The sequence below is a fragment of the Natrix helvetica genome (assembly GCF_964273705.1).
Source record: "Natrix helvetica genome assembly, chromosome: 3".
Lineage (NCBI taxonomy): Eukaryota > Metazoa > Chordata > Lepidosauria > Squamata > Natricidae > Natrix > Natrix helvetica.
The window spans coordinates 100,518,718-100,540,627 of NC_138549.1; the positions used below are offsets into that span (position 1 = coordinate 100,518,718).

A 21,910-nucleotide genomic window follows, 5' to 3' on the forward strand; every position below is an offset into this window, starting at 1 on the left:
CAGAGCGCCATTCACTGACCTAAGGGGTATCCCTAAGGCGTCAAGGCACGCGGCGCCCTGCCCACTCCCCAGGTCCCATGCATTGGAACATTAGGGATACCCCCTAGGTCAGTGCATAGAGCTCTGCTCGGCTGGAGAAGGGGGTTGGTGAACACCTGTTCCAGCCCCAGAAAGCATGCCTCCCAGCCTCACCATGCCCTGGCCCAGCTCTCCCTGCAAGGCCAGAGCGCCACCACAGCCACCAGCACACTCCAAGCATAACTTCTTCTCTGGCTTCCAAATTCCAAAACTTGGCTGATGAGTCTTCCAGCAGCAGCCACTCTAGGAGTGCGCTCTATGGTTGTGGGCTGGCTGCCAGACAGAGAGTCTTCTGGACAGAGAGTCTTCCACCAGCCAGCTCACAACCATAGAGCGCACTCCTAAAGTGGTGCTCGGCAACCGAGTTTTGGAGTTTGGAAGCTGGAGAAGAAGTTATGCTCGGAGCGTGGCGGTGGCGGCTGCAGGGAGAGCTGGGCCAGGGCATGGTGAGGCTGGGAGGCATGCTTGCTGGGGGTGGAACAGGCACTCACACAACCCCCCCTCCAGCCGGGCAGAGCTCCATGCACTGACCTGGGGGTATCCCTAATGTGCCAAGCCATGGAAGCTGGGGGGTGGGCAGAGTGTCATGTAGCTTGGCGCCTTAGGGATACCCCCTAGCTCAGTGAATGGCACTCTGCCTGGCTGGAGAGGGGGTTTGCTGGGCGGCTGCTTGTGAATGTGGTCGCCTCATGGCTGCTTCACCCCTGAGGCTGTGCCCAGCTCTTCTGGAGCCCGCTCGCAAGGGAGCAGCCACCCGGCAACTCCCCCCTCCAGCCAGGCAGAATGCCACTCACCAACCTAATGGTATCCCGAAGACGGCAAGCAACGTGACCGCCTTCCCCCCCCCCCCGGCTCCCGTGGCTTGGCGCCTTCGGGATACCGCTAAGTCGGTGAGCAGTGCTCTGCCTGGCCCCAGGGAGGGGGTTGTCAATGGGGCTTATTTTGGGGGGTGGGCTTATATTACGAAAAATGTGGCAAGGTATCAGTTTCAGGAAAGGCCGTATTTGCGGGGAAACATGGTAGTTCCCATGGGTTTTGCCTAATTAAAGAATGAATTCTTTCCTTCCCTCCTTCAACCAGGTCACATTGTCCAATAAGGTGTTCTGGTGTCACTGTGGCAACTCCTTCAGGCCCTTGCCAAACATCTGTTGAGATGACCTTGGTGTCCCGTCCCCCCCAGTGTCTGTAGCAAGCTGAAAAATGAAAAGATGGCTGCAACAGCAGGGCACATTTTGAAGTTTGACAAGGAGCCTGAAAACAGGCTTTGCTGACAGGTCCATTTTTCTGAAGTGTTTTGCATCCTAAAGTAAGAATTGCTTCAACTTCCTTCTCTTTAAAAAAAAGTTTTAAAATCTTATGATTCGGAAGGACTTCTTGAACTGATGTCAGATTGGTATGCCAGTTTTGATGCAGAACTATTTTTACTGGAGTTTCATTACGATTGTAAACTGCATTAGGTCCTTGGGTGAAGTGGGCAATCTATAACTGAATGCACCTGGGCATGAATAAATGAATACATTGTCTATAAATATGGTGAATTGAACTATTAAAATTAATAAGTTTGTACCCTAATTCATTATGCACTTTATGGATGTCCATATTTATGGATTCAATTATCATTTGTAGTTTTCTCTCACATCCAATGTTCCTGCAAATAACTTTACAAATACATCCAAAGTTTTAAACATAAAACTCTGGCACACTTTTTCTATGTCTACCCAAATGTCTTTCTTTCTAACCTAGAATAAGGGTTAAATGCCTGATTTTTTTTAACATTTTCCTGATCCAAATATATTAAAGAAAGTTGCCCCGATAATCATGCATTGTTTCCTATACACATTGCTCAAGGGTTTTTTTTAAGGGTTTTGACAAAACAGACTGTATTCAGAGTTGTGGTAAAGTCTATTTTGGTAGAGCTTATTAATATGTTCCTCTAGAAATAATTTGAGGAGGGAAAGTGTTGCTATATCTTTAATTATAACAATCTTCAATATTAGCAAAAGAAGGCGTAGACAAGCAATCTACAATCTACAATGCTGCAGAAGGCCCTACAGAAAATGATACTACTTCAGTGGCCTTGTGTCTTTATTATACTTAAGAGTTTTAGAAACAAGAAAACATATTGGCAGAAACATTTTTGACAGTTGCACATTTTGCTATTGACTGACCCAATAAAATTCTGTTGTTTTGTTCAATAGTTTTCTGAGTTCTAATGCCTTTATTTTTCACAACAGCATAATCACAGGGGAAGATAAATTTGAATTTTGAACCTTCCTTTTGTAATAAACTCAGTGAGAGCAACCTTAGGTCTAATGTTCCCTCTTCTGCAATATTGTATTGTGATTTTAATATGTGAAGCAAATTAATAAATGTGCTTTAGATTCTAAGAAGCCCAACATAAATAAATCAGGTTGCATCACTGTATTATTCTCAAAAAGTTTTCATTGTTATTATTAAATGTATATGCTTCTAACATGTGTTTAATGTATCAAAAACATATTTGTGCTTCTTTGCAGTTGCCCCAACAATTCAGGAAATAAAATCCAGTGGAGTGACTCTGGGAGGCACTGGATTCATAAGATGTGAAAGTGCAGGAGTTCCTTCCCCAGCTTTTGAATGGTACAAAGGAGAAAGAAAGTAAGTTTGGATCAGTGGTGAAATTCAATTTTTTTTACTACCGGTTCTGTGGGTGTGGCTTGGTGGGCGTGGCAAGGGAAGGATACTGCAAAATCTCCATTCCCACCCCACTCCAGGGGAAGGATATTGCAAAATCTCCTTTCCCACTCCACTCTGGGATCAGCCAGAGGTGGTATTTGCCGGTTCTCCGAACTACTCAAAATTTCCGCTACCTGTTCTCCAGAATCTGCTGAAATTTACCCCTGGATTGGATACTTTTCTCATAGCAGTCTGCATCTTAATGCGGGGAGAGAAAATATGACTTTTCTTGATGTGTGTGTTGTCAGATAAAACAGTCAGTCCAAGGTGTGATTCAGTTCTATGATGAAAATATAGTGAAAGAGTTTTCAGTAGAGGTACGAAAACCCAGGAACATTATTTTAGTTTTGGGAATTATAGTCCAGTCTCCTTTGGACATTTTAGATTGGGGGAAACTCTGCTAGTAATAATTAAATCATAGATGCTGTATACATAACATACCGTTTTGTCATTTTGATCTGATATGAATTGAAAACCTGTAGTAGCAATAGCAACAGTTGTAATTTGGTTCAGTACATACTTAAGCACCTATAACTAAGCACAGTCCTGGTAGAAAAAAAAACCATTTATTTGTTTATTTATATTACAGTTTTATCCTATTTTTTTATAAATAATACTTCTTTCTCCTATTTTCCCCCCACAAGAGCAGCACTGTGAGGTAGATTGGACTGAGAGAGAATGAGTTGGCCATGGTCACCCAACCAATTTTCCTGGCTAAGGCAAGAGTAGAACTCATAGTCTCCTGCTTTCTAGGCCAACACATTAACCAGCATACCAAACTTGCTCTCAATAATAAATAACTCTGAAAATAATATATATAATTAGCATTAAAGCAATATAGTAATCCATAGGAAACATTTCCTTACAAAACCTTTCCTAATACAAGCATGACTGTAATATAATTTTATAAGTATCGTAAGGAAGGGACTTTCAAGCTTTCTAAATGCCAAGAGATCACATTCCAAATGTATTTCAAGGAAGAGTCAAACTCCCAAGTGTAGGAACTAGATAGGGAAAAGTCCCTACCAAGCAAGGGAGACTATTTAATACAAATTGAAAATTGAATTGACTTTGTATATGCAGACAAATGCATACAGGAGAATGAATGGTAATATTATATCCTAAATAACTGGGTATTCTTATACATACAGCCTTGGACGGCAGTATCAGTTTGAACTTCTAGCCAACCAATGTAGGGACTGGGAAAAAGAAGAAGAAATGAGGGCATATGAAGAGATATACAGACCATATGTGGACAAAGGGCAGAGTCAAGAAAGGACATTCATAGGGCTTTTTTAACTTTCTTGTGAGAAATTAGTTTGGAAATTCTTTATTCTTTGTTTTCTGGTTTTATTGGACACATTTCAAAATTGATTGTAGATTCATAGTGATCCAAAAGCTGTGGTAAAGAATGAGCAGAATAAAGTAGTATATATAATTCTTGAACCGCAGGTAGCAGGTACAATTACTGTAGCACTTTTTATTTCCTCACACTTAAATCAAATATTCTGACAAGTAGAACATTAAGGAGAAACATTCAACAAATCTCATTCTACTGTTCGTCTAGTAGTTAAGCAGCAGCATAAAAACCAGGAGACCGTGAGTTTTAGTCTTGCCTTAGACATGAAAGCTGCTTGGATGACTATGGGCCCATCACTCTGTCTCAGCTGATCTCACAAGCTCGTTATTGTAGGGCAAATAGAAGGAGAAAGTATTAAATATGTTCACCACCTTTAGTTATTTATAAAAAATATCAAAAATGGGGTTATAAATACATAAACAAAATGAATTTCTACATTCACCATAGATAGCTATGAAGCATTGGATGGATTAACCTGAATTATTTATATCAGCCTTTCCCATATTGGTGCTTTCCAGAATGACTAGAACTACTAGGAGTCAGTCAAAAACTGGAAGGCACTTGACCTAAGAAAGTTTGCCCTATCAAAATTACAATTAAATAATTGTAGTTATTTTTATTTGTTATTCTTAAGTGGCTCCTGAATCTACAACAAAAGGGACATCTTCCTTAGTATCTATCTAATCTATTCATTGTCTACATGAATTTGACACTTTAGAAATTAAAACATGATGCAGCTCATATTCTTTTTTCAGAGGATGTTTGTATTTGGTAAATAGGAACTAATAATTGAAACTTTGTGAAAGAAATGTTTAAATTTTAGGTTGTATCGTATCACTACCTGGGGGTAAATGTTTAAATTTTAGGTTGTATCGTATCACTACCTGGGTGTAAATAAGCTCTATTACACATCACATGATCACACAGGAATGTACTGGAAAAAATTAAAGGAGAAATATGAAACTTTGCATGACAATTCATGCTCAGGATTTGGAAAAGGATTACAGCATTTCTTACATGTAATTTTCTGCTTTGGAAATATATGGTTAAACTAAATATGTTTTATATGCAGAACTGTGTGGTGATTAAATAAAAATAGAATATTAATGTAATGTACAATATTAAATCATCAATATGCAGCTATACATTAATAATGATAGATATACATTTTGCTGAATGCAAAAAAGTACTTGTCTCCTAGATTTATGATGTGCTGCCTCCATATATCAAAATTAAATGGTAACTTATTTATATAAGTATGAATTCTGCTTTCAGAATGAAATATAAGCAATTCTTGGAGTAATCAAGCATAGCTAAGTATTTTCACATTTAACTATATTTTTCAAAAATCTGAATTTGGTTACACATGCCCAGATGATAAAAGAGTTGAAGAAATAAATAACCTTGGTACCATGGGCTCAATGTGTTTGTAGTATTATTTATACCAGAAAAATCATAAAAACTGTTATAAGATCAACCTCTAGGATTGAAGAACCTTGCTAAGTTTGACTTTTAAAAAAAAGGAAGAGGAAAAAAATCAAATTTTCTAGCCTTGTTTGGAGAGACTAGGAGGCATTTCCTGAGTTGATATAAAAAAGTGCATTGGTAAAAGTATGTGATCTAAGTGAATGAAATCTAATTTTTCTATCCACCAACAGTAAGATCCAATGGATACAATCCATTCTGAAAGAATGCAGCTATCAATAGGTAACAAATGGATAATTTTTGCCCAATTTAACTCTTACTATAATTCTAGCAATTTCTCAACTTCTGTAACACATTTTCAGAAGGAAAGGACATGCATGCAAAATTGATTCTTTACTCTTCCCTCCAGTGGGATCTGTCACTGGATCAAAAATCAGAAGAAGAAAAAAGTATTTCCATTCATGGGAGGCAAATTCTGCACTTAACTGAAATCACAAGATGAAAGAAAAGAGAGAAAACCATGAGCATTCTATTGTAGTTGGAAAACAAACCATTTTTTATTTAGAGAGACTCTTCAGCTTTCCAAAGGGGACAAAAAATGATCCACACAAGCTTTTTTTTTAAAACAGCAATGAATAAAAAGGGTGTAAATTAATAAAATGAGACTGTATCATCATTACTGACATCCTATTGCTCTGAATGTCAAAATCAAGAAATCAATTTATCATGAGTCTTCTTTGGAAAGGAAACCAAAATGTTGTTTCCTTTAAACAACACTTGGAAATTTTGCTGGTATTGTTGATACATCTAAAGCCATTAAACTAAGCAAATGTTTGGATCTAGGTTCTCTAAATATTGTCGAACCCTAAGTACAGCATCTAAACATGCCTGCTAAAGTTGCTGGGAATTGTTAGTAAATAACATTTGGAGATGTCCAAGTTTCTAATATATGTATTAAACCGAATAACAGGTATTTCCAAGGGTTGGAGTAAAGGATAGAGACTGATTCCCAAAGCAAGCATACAAGACTAAACTGAGATTCAAGATCTGTTTGTGTCAAAGATTCCTTTTTATACTTCTTAGAAAAGTTTTGATCATGCAGATATCCCTGTGTAGCTCTTCAGCTGACTCTACAGTAGAGACATAATGTACACAGACTTCATATAAATAGGGCTTAATCATTTCCAAGCCATCAATGTATCATCTGGACAAATCAACTCAAATAATTTTCATTTGTTTCTTCAAAAAATAAATTCAGTAAACAAAGTGCATCATTACAATCCCTTGCTTTGAACCCATAGTAAATATTTTTGCCTTTCCACCTATTTTATCAGTGTCCAAGACAAGGAGTGAATAGAGATTCTGGAAAGTGCATATAACCTCCCGACCAGAGTTTCTCAACCTTGGCAACATTAAAGTTCATGGAGTTCAATCTGCTGGCTGGGGAATTCTGAGTAAAGATTCTGGAAAGTGGTTATAACTCCCAGACCAGAATTTCTCAATCTTGGCAACATTAAGTGGAGTTCAATCTGCTGACTGGTGAATTCTGAAAGTTGAAGTCCATATATCTTAAAGTTGCTCAGTTTGAGAAACACTGTCCTAGCCTTATGGCCTTCTTTTAAAGTCATTTGCTAATCTTTACCTTACTATTCCCTGATTCTCCTGAACTGTGAGTAATTAGTTCTTGCTGTTTATCCCTAGGATCCAGTTACAACTTGCCCTGGTCCGTCACAATTGAAAATGAAAAAGAGCTTCATTCTAAAATCAATCGTAGTTTTATTTCACTATTTGCCCCCATTTTTATCATTTTATGTATATATTTATTGGGTGTCTTGTCCATCTTTGCCTAAATCAAGAAACCAAGTCTCAATTTAGACTTCCTTAAATTTACTTGTGCTGAAGGAAGGGACTTGTGCTGAAGGAAGGAAATGTGTTCTACGGTCTAATGCAGGGGTGTCAAACTCGATTTCATTGAGGGCCGCATCAGGGTTGGGGGGTAGGTCCTGGGGCGTCACTCTTGTCAAGGACGCCTGTGGTGGCCCAAGCGCTCTGCCAACGAAAACGGAGATCAGGAGTGCCGCTCCATTTTCACTGGCAAAGGCACTGTGGACTGATCCTTCACTGTTTCTAAGGCAGCCCCATGGACCAGATCTAAGCACTATATGGGCCGGATCCAGGCAGCGGGACTTGAGTTTAACACCCCTGGTCTAATGTGTACCCACTGTTGTTTGCATAGATGATAGTCCTTTGCTAAATTACTGTCCATTAGAAAACTATGGCACTAGTATTTTTTTTGTAAATGTGGCATCAATAGTTTTCATAGTTAGCGTTTATTTCCATTTTTATATCCTATTTTGGTATAAGGTCATGTATTTCACCCACATATAGATAAGTCAAAAATGCAAATATTTGTACTTTCCCTTTTTTTTCCCCCATTCTAGATTGATCAATGGGCAACAAGGAATTACTATAAACAGCTATAGTTCAAGATCATTTTTAAATTTCAACAACGTGACAGAAGAGCATTTTGGCAACTATACATGTGTCGCTGCCAACAAATTAGGCACAACCAATGCCAGCCTGCTTCTTAACCGTAAGTCCAGAAAAAAATATGAGAAATGTTCATGTGGTAGGTTTCTTTTTTCTTCTTATCGCTCCTGAAGGGGGGGGAAACTGTAATAGTGCGTGTAGTTCCTATTCTCTTTAGAAAATTTCTGATTTATACAGACTTTTCTGAGCATTTTTGCACTTCTTTAATAGATGTGTCCTGGGCTGAAAGTATATCCTTAGTCTGCTCAGTTTCCACCTGAGTCTTGAGGTCAGCAGTCTTGCAATGTGATTACATCAGACCTCAGGATTAATTCAAATCTCGGGCAGGTTCATACATTGCCCAATGAGATCTTTTTCAAGATATAGTCCAGTAATGAGCCATTAGATGACTAGTAGGCAGGTATTATTTGGAATTCCTAAATGTTCTTTTATATGCAGTCCATCTCATGGCATAATAATAGTACATACATCAAGATATTCACAAAGACCTTCAGCTTTTCCACCTGCTGTCCTGAGCAAGGAGGGCTTTGATGGCACCAATGTGGATTGATCACAAAATAAATTGTTAACACTTCGCAGCATAGTTTCATAAGTGAGAGTGAGTGCTGGTGTACACTAAAATAATAGTGGACCTACCATAATGATGGTCAAAAGTTTTAACAATAAAAAGTGTGATATTAATTTTGAAGTGTGAACTCTGATACTGTAGCTGCTGCCACTTGCCATGTTATATACTTTATGTATAGCTCTTTTGGAATTCAATTAGTTGACAGTAAGCAATTGACTGGCACATTTCACTGAGTGTTACAATAAATAGAATCTGATGGAAAAAATGTTGCCTACCACTTTTAAATTAGACTTTGATTTCTTAATTAAAATGTGCATGAATAAAATAAAGCTGGTGATACATTAGGAAGATACAACAAATAATTGAGTGGTTGGAATAGAGTAATTAGAAAAGCTGCCAATACTAACTAAGAATACAGAGCCCCTGTTGGCCAACTATCTTTATTCCCCTGCAGTGTTACTATTGGTATATGAAGACAAAGTGATTTTATCATGATTCTGTCACAAAGCTTGCTGCAGCCCTGAAGCAACTGTTTCTGTTAGTGTAGAAGACAGCACATTTCAGCTTTGGCAAAATTCCTACTATCTCAGAATCCAACTAATTAACTGCTTCTGTTTGTGTTTCTTTAAAAGAATTTGAATACCTACAAAAGAACAACAAAGATTGCATCTCTTTTCACAAATTCTGTTCTAAGGATGTAAGATTATGCAGTCTCTGTGGTACTTCCAATGTTAAACAACTCACACGATGAACCTTGTTAACGGCAGAAGATTGAGTGTTAACTCATATATTTAAAATATATTTCTGACATTCAAAGTGTAATTATGCCTGGCTTGTAAATTGAGTGCTGGGACAAAGTGTTCTGAAATAATAATAGAATAGAATATAAAAATCAGTAATGAAAAATTGGTGGGAACATATGCATTGAAAAAGTCATCAAAAATGAGCAGGTTAAAAAATTGTGGAATTTCCAACTACAATCTTATAAAGCCTTGAGGCATAACACAACAGACTTAACTGTAGTTAAAAAAGAAAAAGAAAGTATGGATAATAGATCAACAATACCAGGGATAGTAGGAAACAAAGAATGGAGGAGGGGGGCGATCACAACATGTTAAGATCTGAAAATCAAAATTGACAGTTTATGGCATAAACCAACCATGGTGGCACTAGTGACTATCAGCACAATGGGTGCCATACCAAAAATGTATAAAATTTGTGCATTGACATTTCATCTGTCAATTATAAAAATTCCCACTGCTTAGAACCATACATATACTATCCTGATACATTGTGACAACCTAGGTTTTTAGAAAGAACTCAAAGCATATGGAGGCCAATATTGGCTAAATAACTGGCAGTTGTGGATTTCACATTGTTGTGTGCAAATAATAATTCATAATATGAGCCAACCTTGGATTTAAAAATATCTTCTTTGGAGACACCTTTGATGTGGCCTTTAAGCTACAACAGCTATAGAAAGACATTGTTGTGACAAAGTAGTTTCTAAGATATATTTACATTTGTTAAAATATTTATTAAAACCAACAAGAAGTCTATGGAAATAGGTGTACAGGTGTATCATAATATATAAAAATCTATGTTTGGATATGATATACCCATATGGCCTATAAAAAACACAGAGACTTTTTCAGACCAGATCAAGGCTTAACTTAAGGTCACTATTACTTGTGATAACTATTTGTGACTTTACTTGATTTCTTTGAAACTGGGAATTCCACTAAGTAGGAAAAAAAATAGTGCTGTTACACACAGAATTGCATCCCGTAACAGTACAAAGGTAAGAGCTTTGGTTCAGCATCTTTAATCTCTGACCAAACATAAAAGTTTTACTGATAACACAGTATATTATTCAACTGTATGTAAAGAAAGTAAGTCTTTATTATTTTGGTTATTTAAAAAAACACCTCTGTAATTACAAGTTTTTCCATTTTCTGAAAATATTGTTTCGATCAAGAATATGTAAAATTAATATGTTAAAAAATCAACAGCTTAACAGACAATGGAGTAACTGGAAGATAGTTAGAATATATAGTTAACTAGATAGATAGATAGATAGATAGATAGATAGATAGATAGATAGATAGATAGATAGATAGATAGATAGATAGATAGATAGATAGATAGATAGATGATAGATGATAGATAGATAGATAGATAGATAGATAGATAGATAGATAGATAGATAGATAGATAGATAGATGATGGATGGATGGATGGATGGATAGATGAGAGAGAGAGAGAGAGAGAGAGAGAGAGAGAGAGAGAGAGAGAGAGAGAGAGAACACTGTACTGCTAACAAGGACATACAAAACCTTTGCCAGACCAATCCTTAAATACGGCTCTTCTTCCTGGAATCCACAGTGTATATCGGACATTAATACAATTGAGCGAGTCCAGAGGTATTTCATGAGAAGAGTACTCCACTCCTCTGTTCACAATAGAATACCTTATATCACCAGGCTTGAAATTTTGGGCTTGGACAACCTTGAACTATGTCACCTACAGTCTGACCTAAGCATAGTACACAAAATTGTCTGCTACAACGTCCTACCTGTCAACGACTACTTCAGCTATAACTGCAATAATACACCGGCAACCAATAGATACAAACTCAATTTGCTTAGTCATTGTAGGGGCCATACCTATCTGTGCTAGATAATAGAAAAACAGAGATGCTTTCCTGATCCATATTTCATTTGGGAATGAAGAGGAATGGAGTATTCTTCTCTGACCATACAATTTAAGTTTAGCTACCTCTAAATCAAGAATCTAGCCACAAAGAAAACTGAGTGATTCTCATACAGATTTACATTTTAATCTGTTCCAGATGCATGTAAATAACAAGTCCTTAATTTGATAAGGGTATAATGGCTTCATTGATATTATTTACATATGATATCTCCACTGTATCAAATAGTCTCTCTCTCTCTCTCCTTCTCTCTCCCCCTCCTTTCCTCTCTCTCTCCCCCTCCTTTCCTCTCTCTCTCCCCCCCCCCTCTCTCTCCAGAAATTATGTGAAATACATGTGGTCCTTGCTAATAAGGTTCCAAAACTGAATATTTTTAAAATAATTTATTTGTAAAGTGAACTTGAAAAAAAACAACATTCACTCTGCCACATACATAGAATTAAGATATTCTGACAATTTTATAAACATCTATGGCAGACTTTGCTAGCTTGTTTGTTTGTTTTTAACTCCATGATCTCACTGAGTACTGTAAGCCTTTTTGCCATCTCTGTGAAAGAAAGGCTGTCTCCAGGGAAATTTGGTTTAAATCACTTCTGTGTCAACCAATAGCCTACTCTTTCCTAGCTCTGCTCATTTCACAGTTGCTAACCATAAATACAGATCATGATGATATTGGACTACTATTTTATTATGTACTATCAGATTCAGATTGTAGAAGACTGTAGGTTTTTGTTCATTTTTGTCCTTGATTTGTTTTGTTGTAATTTTCAACAGGAAATTAAATCCAAGTTATAATTGTAATGATGTTTTCCATTACTCTAGAATACATTGCAGCATAAAAATCAACCACAAATACATAAAACAGACAACTTGAAATAGTACTTATATAGCATTTTTGTTTGAATAAGAAAGCATTAAGTTCTCTTATAATTTGCACTTCAGTAGTTTTGCAGAATCCTGAAATGAAAACCAGTATATTGTCCCATATTATAAATAACATACCAAGGCCAGGAGATTAAACCTTATAAATATCATCTAGTGAATTCATGAAGTGCATAAGCTTTGAACCATTTTTAAATCCATACTTCTCAACTCTGAACTACACTGATTCTAACTATTGTTTCGGTGAATTCAATATTTGCCACTAAAGTCAAAGGCAAATAATGAACAATAGAATCTTGCCCTCATAAGGGCTCCAAGGCTGGAAATAACTAGAAATTCAGATTTCTTCCACGGTGCTGTTATCAAGACAACTATAGCATGGATATCAAATGTGGCGTCACGTTGCTGTCACGTGATGTTTCCTTAGACGAGTTCAAATCGCCAGGACCGGATGGATTACATCCCAGGGTTCTGAAGGAACTGGCAGACGAGATCTCCGAACCACTGAACTATATCTTTCAGAGATGCTATAGCACCGGGGAACTGCCAGAGGACTGGAAAAGAGCTGATGTGGTTCCCATCTTCAAAAAAGGAAAACAAATAGATCCAGGAAACTACAGAGCTATCAGCCTGACCTCAATACCAGGAAAGATTCTGGAAAAGATAATCAAGCAACGAATTAATGAACACCTAGAAGCAAACAAAGTAATAGCCAAAAGCCAACATGGGTTTGTCAAAAACAGATCATGCCAGACTAATCTTATTGTATTGTTTGACAAAGTGACAAAATTAGTGGACCAGAGGAATGCTGTTGATATAGTTTACTTGGACTTCAGTAAGGCATTTGATAAGGTAGACCATAACCTACTACTAGATAAAGTAGAAGAATGTGGGTTGGACAGCATCACCACCAGATAGATTCGTAACTGGCTGACCAACCGCACTCAATGTGTAGTCCTCAACGGAACTGCATATTCATGGAGGAAAGTATGCAGTGGAGTATCCCAAGGCTCTGTTTTAGGCCCAGTATTCTTCAACATATTCATCAATGATTTGGATGAGGGAATAAATGGGGAACTCATCAAATTTGCAGATGACACCAAGCTGGCAGGAATAGCCAACACTCCAGAAGACAAGCTTAAGATGCAGAAAGGTCTTGACAAACTTGAACATTGGGCACTAGCTAATAAAATGAAATTCAATGGTGAAAAGAGTAAGGTTCTATATTTAGGCAAGAAAAACAAAATGCACAGGTACAGTATAGGTGGTACCTTCCTCAATAGTAGCAACTGTGAGAGGGATCTTGGAGTCCTAGTGGACAACCATTTAAATATGAGCCAGCAGTGTGCAGGAGCTGCCCAAAAAGCCAACACAGTTCTAGGTTACATAAACAGAAGGATAGAATCAAGATGAAGTGTTAATATCACTTTATAATACCTTGGTAAGGCCACACTTGGAATATTGCATTCAGTTTTGGTCGCCATGATGTAGAAAAGATGTGGAGACTCTAGAAAGAGTGCAGAGAAGAGCAACAAAGATGATTAGGTGACTGGAGACCAAAACATGTGAAGAACGGTTGCAGGAACTGGGTATGTCTAGTTTAATAGAAAGAAGGACTAGGCGAGACATGATAGCAGTGTTCCAATATCTCAGGGGTTGCTACAAAGAAGAGGGAGTCAAACTATTTTCCAAGGCACCTGAGGGTAGAACAAGAAGCAATGGGTGGAAACTGATCAAGGAGAGAAGCAACTTAGAACTGAGGAGAAATTTCCTGACAGCTAGAACAATTAATCAGTGGAACAGCTTGCCTCCAGAAGTTGTGAATGCCCCAACACTGGAAGTCTTTAAGAAGATGTTAGATAGGGATCACTTCCGGTCCCCGAAGGTGATGGACGTTCACATCCGCTGTTCGTCTAATATGGGTCCTAAAAAATTACTGCCTGATAAGCCGTCTTCGGCCCCAACATCATCTATGTCCAGCCCGATTACCCAAAAGACACTATTGGCTTCATTTTTACCACCTAAAGCGACTGAAGAAAGCTCAGTTGAGCAAATGTTTCAAACTCTCTTAAAGGGACAGGACGAATTGAAAAAACAACTGGCAGACTTAAATGATCAGCTCAGAGAAATGCAACAACAAATAACACAAAATAAACAGAGAATAGGGGTGCTGGAGGAGGGCGCGACTGGGCTGAGGGAAGAGGTTAAGGTAATCCAGAAGGGGAATGTAGAATTTGAAAACCATATGATAAAGGTGGAATTTGAGAGAATGTCTTTTTTTCTTAGATTCCAAAACTTGCCAGAAACAGAGAATGAAGATCTCAAGGAGATTATGACCACAATTTTAGCAAAATATATTAAAAGAGACAAACAACAGCTATGGTGGGATATTGATTTGATCTATAGAATTAATTCAGCATACGCTAGAACACACAACATGCCAAAGGAAGTACATGTTAAGACCACAAGAGATGAGGTCTTAGGAGCTCAAAGGGTGGGACCACTAAAATATAAAGACAAAGAAATAACCATTCTTAAACAGATTCCAAAGAAAGTAAGAGATAAGAGGAAGAAATATTCCTCTTTAGCAAAGAAATTATATAACAATGGAATCTGGTTTAAATGGTTGTTGCCAGAAGGAATGCTAATTTTCTGGGAGGGCAGTAGAATTAGAATTAACACAGTTGCGGAGGCGGAGGCCTTTATTAAAAAAAAATAGGGCCCTCCTAGATCAAACAGGGGACAGTACACAAGATGTGAAGGAGGGAGGGGCCCTGGCTCTGCCAGCAGACAGGGGAGAGGACGTAACACTTAGAAGACTCAGATCACAAAAATGAGTTGAAACAGTTGTTGTTATAATGTAACTCTCGGAAGTGATACAAAAGATGATTGAATATATTGATGATTGAATGTAAAAACAAAAAGCTGCCAATGTTTATTCAAATTTTGATGTTTTTTCTTTTCTTTTTGGTTAAAGTTGTGAGATTTCTACCTCCTGCATGATGTAGCTGTCAAAATTTTTCTACACCTATTTACCTTTTCCCCTAAAACATTTGTAAAAAAACAATAAAAATTTTACAATAAAAAAAAGAAGATGTTAGATAGCCATTTGTCTAAAATGGTATAAGGTTCCTGCCAAGGCAGGGGGCTGGACTAGAAGACCTCCAAGGTCCCTTCCAACTCTGCTATTGTATTGTATTGTATTGTTTCACGATATTTTTCCCATTCATGGAGCTGGGGCTGGCGTGGCCTGTGTGTGATGCATCTGGCCCACAGGCCACCGGTTTGATGCCCCTGAACTATAGAAAGTTTTCTTTCCTCCTCTTGTTATTGTTGTTTTTATGAATTATTTCCTTAGTGCATCCAATGAAAATAAAGGGATTCAAATCTGGAAAGAAGTAATTATTTTCTGTATCATTATATGATCTCAGCTATTCAGTCCCTCCCATCACAATTCATTTTCAATACTAGAGTTTCTGACATCAAGAGAAACAATTCTGATCCCATTTTTTCCCCGCTGACATCAGAATCTTTTGCTGACCCCATAGGGCCAGATCCAATGGCACGGGTGTCAAACTAGATTGTCAAACTAGATTGTATCGCGATGTATTGTGACTTTTTTGCCTTTGCGGAGCTGGGGTAGGCATGGTCTGCATGTGACACAGGCTGCCTGCAGGCCGCCAGTTTGACACCAGTGGTGGGTTTCCATTTATTTTACTACTGGTTTGCTTGTGTGTGTGCGCGCGCACATGAGCCACTTCTGCGCATGCGCAGAAGCATCTGGGCGGGTGGGCAGAGCCTCCCGCCCTGCTACTACCGGTTTACCCGATCTGGGGAAAACCAGCAGAAACCCACCTGTTTGGCATCCCTGTGTCAAACTGTGGCATTTCAGGCCACAGAGTCACCATCATAAAAAAAAGGCACTAATCTTTAAGGCTAACCAAGAACTATAATTATTATTATTACCAGTAATGGATGATTAAGTGACAAATGTTTTGATTAAGGCTGAATTTGAGAGGTGAGGTGTTGTTTTCGTGCCTCATGAAAGGTACATTGTTTTTAGTAATTTATTTGGAAAGGAGTAAGCAAGGAGTACATTTTCTAGTTCATAAACCTGGACTGTATTTCATAGTTACATCTAGAAAGGTGACAAACTATCAGTAGCAAGAAAGGTCAGTTATAAAAGAATGAACAACAAAAACAAACCTTCAACTAATTAGGAAAGAGTCATTCTGGAGAGGTTTACTAGATTAATTATACCCCCGATTTTAGCCAGCAGGAAATCAAACTAAAATGATGAAGTTAAGGTCAGTACATTCTATTCAGGACAAAACAGGAACTTTGTCAGCAGTTTTTAAGAATTGCTGAAGGGAGATGTTTTCAATGCTGATAAAAATGACCATCTTTCAGCTTATCTGTAAATCGTGCACTGTCCCAACTATTATATTTTAAAGTCTAAAATGGTTTTATTTTAACATAATTTAAACTGCAGCATTTGGATTGCTATCTTGCCTGAACAATCAAAACTGTTGATACAAATACCTCTACTTTGTTCTTGCCGAGTCATTCTGCGCTATTTTGCACAATTCTGCTTTAGGACTTTCTAAATCAGACTATATTGGTAGTAAAAACTTCCAAACGGTAATTTACAGTGCAATCCAGTACATAGTTACAAAAAAAGTGCTTCTAACAAATCCAATTGAGCTTGTTGTATTGAAGTGGGTAACAGAATTGTAGCCTTTGGGCATGTAAAATAATCCTGCCTTTTTACTCCTAATTGTTCTATAGTAGGAGAAAGGCTAGTAAGAATGGAGTTTTATTGAAGGTCATATTTAGGTTTTCCTATCACTTTTTCATGTCTAAATTTTGGGGATGAGGTTTTTTTTTCTTGTTCATTACAGGAATCTATACCTTGCTCCGTAGCATTATAGTCGCAATGTCGTTCTAAAAGATGCTATACCAGTGATGGCGAACCTATGGCACGCGTGCCACAGGTGGCACACGGAGCCATTTGTCAGGGCATGCGAGGCGCTGCCCTGTCAGCTGGCCAGCGCGCATGCGCATGCTGGCCAGCTGCGTTCACCGTTTTTAAAAGCCATTTTTTTCGCCCTCCCCAGGCTCCAGAGGCTTTATAGGAGCCTGGGGAGGGCGAAAAGAGCCTACCCCGCCCCCCCGGGAGGCCCTCCAGAGGCTTCAGGGAAGCCTGCGGATGGTCCCTGAAGCCTTCGGAGCGCTTAAAATCACCCTCCGAGCAAACCGGAAGTGACTCCAGTTTGCTCAGAGGGTCATTTTAAGCATTCCAAAGGCTTCAGGGAAGCCTCCGGATGGTCCCTGAAGCTCCAGAGGGCCTCCGGGGGGGCGTGGAGGCTCTTTTCGCCCTCCCCAGGCTCCTATAAAGCCTCTGGTGCCTGGGGAGGGTGAAAAAAGCAGGTAAAAATGGGGGGTTGCGCCTGTTGTGCGCGCATGCACACTGGGGGGTCGCGCATTGCATTATGGGTGCAGCACGCCCACACACGACCCCCCTGCCCTCCCCCCACTTGTGGGACGCGAGCCAAATAAGGTTCGCCATCGCTGTGCTATACAGTAAAAAAAAATATTCCCATATTGCTGGAAACACATGAAAACATGTTTGGTTCAAAAAAAAAACACCACCTCAAAAACCCCAACTAATTTGTGTTTTTCTCAGAAAATAACTATACACCACATCTGATCTTAAACAAATTAGCAAATTTAAATTCAGATAATTATTTCAAAATCTTGTATATCAGTAGATTAGACTGACACAGTCTAGTGATCAGTGGTGGAATTCACTTACCTTCACTACCGGCTTGCAAATGTGAGCACACTTGCACGCACACTTGCTACAAATGCACAGAAGGGCGGGTAGGCAGAGCGTCCAGCAGCCACTGCTACTGGTTTGCCCAAACCAGTAAGAACCAGCAGAATACCACCATGATAGTGATCAATGTTGGCAAGCAAAGAGTGAAGACCGCTAGTCAGCCACGTTGAGAGGAATGGAATGGAATAGAATAATCTATTGGGTGAGTGTGATTGAACACACAAGTAATTTGTATCCTCTTTCTGCCCCTTGCTATCATGAAAGAACAACATAATCAGCACCACTGCTCCATGGTTTTCTTCTCTGCTACTACTCTCAAGGTAGCTATTGCCTGGATAGCAGTAGCACTACCAGCAATGTGTATTAGAAAGGAATGTCACCAAGAATTTTTGAACTACAGATATTTAGAGGTCACATTCATTTTTGGGGGAAATAACTCTTCTCGGGACCCTGTTTTTTTTTTAATAATCATTTCAAACATTGACACGTTTGAAATGTAATTGATCTGTTAAGATGTCCCCCAAAAATGTAAGTGCAAATACTTTTTTAAATTATTGCCTTGGATTCTGTTCTAACCAATAATTTTATTTCCTGAACTTTACTGTGAGCATTCTTAAAGTTGAGAACTGTGCTTTTGATGTTGAGCTAAAAATGCTTTGAGATAAAGAAGAAAAGCACTAGCATTATATCAGTGACTCAGTTAAACCTAAATCTGGCTGACAGATTCCCAACAGCTGCGACCAAACACTAAGTGCATAGCACAGCAGAACTGAAAAAAGTTAAAAATGACACTGCCACATTTCCTCCCGTTTGTTTTTTTTATTTCTGTCAGCACTGTGCTTCGAGCCACAGTGAGAAATGGCCAGAGCCAAACTTAATCCAAATAACATTCCAAAAATGAGAATCCTTGGCAATCTTCTATTTGTTCAACCTTTGAAAACTGTAATTTTTTTTACTGTATTTGTTGACTATTTATCATTTTGATACATGGCTTGCATGCAAGATTTATCACTGACATAAAGAATGGCCTAGTTGCATATGCTATACATTTCCCTATGATTAAAAAAAAAGCAGGAATGGTGCATTATACTTATCACACAAGCTTCCTGGGGGTAGGTGAATTCAGTGTGTGTGAACTAGCAGAGCCTTTGGTGTATTCTGACTTCAGCCAAGCCATTGTAGAAAAGGCAAGTAGGCAAGTTAAACACTGCAGGGATTAAAATAGTTCTTTCTTATGGACTTCTTTAACAACATCTTGGAATGGGCTAAAGGTCATGATTCCTGGGATAAATCATCCCTCCTGAAATCTACTTATATAATGGAACAATTGTAAAACAGAATTTCGATGTGTAGTTTAATATCCAGAATCATTGACAAGCCAACATGGGAAAGAGTGGATGGCTCCAGGTTGACTCAGCCTTCCATCCTTCTGAGGTCCGTAAAATGAGGGTTCAGATTGTTTGGGGAAATATGCTGAGTCTGTAAACCACTTAGAGTAGGCTGTTAAGCACTGTGAAGCCAGAGATGGGTTACTGCCTGTTCTGCCCGGATCAGGCAAACCAGGAGTAGTAGCGGTGGTGGGAGGCTCTGCCCACTCACCCAGATGCTTCTGCGCATGCACACATCCATGAGCAAACCAGTAGTAAAAATAATAGAAGCTCACCACTGTGTGAAGTGACATATAAGTCTAAGTAATATTGCTATTGTGTAGCGTGGCGGGGAGGGGGGGCGCATGCGTATATTTCAAAATCAAAACACTTTCTAATTTGGAATTCCAGACAGTGACATTATGCTGAGAGGCAGGTTATTTTTCAGATGTTTTGCTTTGTGCATTTTAGATATCTGTGAGATGAAATTGCTACTGAAACCGTGGCTCATTCATTAAATGAGAACAGCAACCATATACAGAGGTATAATCTACTGCAGTCTCACAAGTTCAAACCTTTTTTAACCTTCATTTTATCTTCATGCAATGAGCTTCTGGATTCTTTCGATTATTTGCTTGTGACGATGTACATTATTTTTAAATGGAGTTAATGCTTTTCAGCATGATGCAAAAATAAAGCAGGAGATGTTTATTTAAATATACTTCAAGATAAACCATTCGATCTTGAGGAATATAAGGCACGAATCCTTTTCAGACACCCAGGATTCAAAGTATCGGCTAGTGTTTCTCTTGAGATGGCAACAATAACTTTTGTCCTCCCAACTAAAGCGTAGTTAACATTCACCATCTCAATATGAAAATCCTATAAACATGTAATTATATTTATAAAGTCCCTTTCACTTTGGCACTGTTTATACATTTCTAGGGATAAAACTAGCCCTTTCATGTGGTTCATACACAGATACTGAGTGGGTGGATATTTACTGAATCATTTTACAGGTATTGTTAATCCCCACATCACCCCGGAACTGTTTGCTTTCCCTGAAACATGAAGAGAAGCAGAGCTCACTTGTGCTTTCTTACAGTTTGCAAAGGCAAACTAGAAGAGCAATTTTTTAATCTCCTGGGACTTTTTAATGGATTTTTCTGAAACAAATCTATTTTAAAATTCTATGCTTTCATCTACAACTTTCCATTTTGGTGTCCTTTCTTTTTTTGTCCTTAACATGTATATTTTTTTTAAAGATCAATTCCTCAGGAAACCTTTCAAAATGCAAATTTTGCTGATATCTTTTTTTTAACATAAATTTATCCGATCTGCAGACACGGTTTGATAGTGGGGGGGGGGGGTTGAGCCACAGCAGTTTCCATTGTTGTGGGTGTTGCAAGCCTGTTCCCACAGAACTGTGTACTGAAATTCTTTTGCATCTGTATCTATGAGCACCTGGTAGGGGGCCCATGGATATCTCACAATTCAAAGACAAGATTCCTATCTACAATATTGATAACAATTCTGTATTCCTTCGCTGGAAGGTTTTCAGCCTCAGATAATGGAGGGGCGGAGGTGGGGAATGTGTTAGGGATATGTGTGTTTCTGTGTATGTTTTCTCAGTTGTAGATAAGGCTTCAATATTGGCTTCAATGATGAAGCTGGTGCTTTATCTTCATGCTTGAAAAGGGAATTTTCCATCCATTTCACATGAGAATGAGGATGCTTTGTTTTGTTTTAAATGAACTCTGCATTTCAGCAGCCTTGCTGTGTTCACCGGAAGCCAGTAAGATTTCTCATTATCTCAGGGGGGACGTTTTGCTTAACTTTCTGATCCAGAGGAAGCCTTAACAAGTGGCTTGAGGAGTTTTGATTAAGAGTAAGTGGTATAAGGCAGGCAAATTACAAGAGCTCAGAAAAATTGTGTGAGGGTTGGAAACCTAATGAACAACCTGCTGAAGAGCAATGAAACAGCCACGCTTACCTTGAGATTCAGTGACAGTGGTAATTCAGAAAAAAACTCTTTCCTTAATGAGGAATGGGCAAAAGCGTGTTACTCACCTTTGGGGATAGATGAACATTCTCAAAATGAATATTATTCCCAGATTAATTTATATTCTTAGAAGGAAATCCAGTGTGTACAGCTAACGAATAAAGAAGTAACTTATTTCTTTAGAAAATTGCTATGAGTTTTTATTTTATTTTATTCTGAGAATATCTTTACCGAAAATGCAATTATCAATTAATTAGAGAGGATTCAGTTTTCTGAATCTGGAGCTAAAGCTCATGCTTACCTATTGTCAAGTATTAAATACAGGTAATCCTCAATTTATAACCATTTGTTTAGTAAAGTTGAAATTATAACAGCACTGAAAAAAGTGACTTGTGACCATTTTTTTACATT

The 21,910-nt window shown here is 38.4% G+C and overlaps 1 protein-coding gene across 2 annotated transcripts in view; it reads left to right on the plus strand.

Moving 5' to 3' along the window:
* The window catches only part of NEGR1 (neuronal growth regulator 1), a 550,020-nt gene that overhangs the window by 430,466 nt on the left and 97,644 nt on the right, over positions 1-21,910 (plus strand). For both annotated transcript variants that reach the window (XM_081946106.1, XM_081946107.1), the window contains exons 5-6: positions 2,595-2,715; positions 8,020-8,171. In XM_081946106.1, the coding sequence (XP_081802232.1) occupies positions 2,595-2,715; positions 8,020-8,171 (273 nt within the window). The remainder of the gene's footprint in view (positions 1-2,594; positions 2,716-8,019; positions 8,172-21,910) is intronic.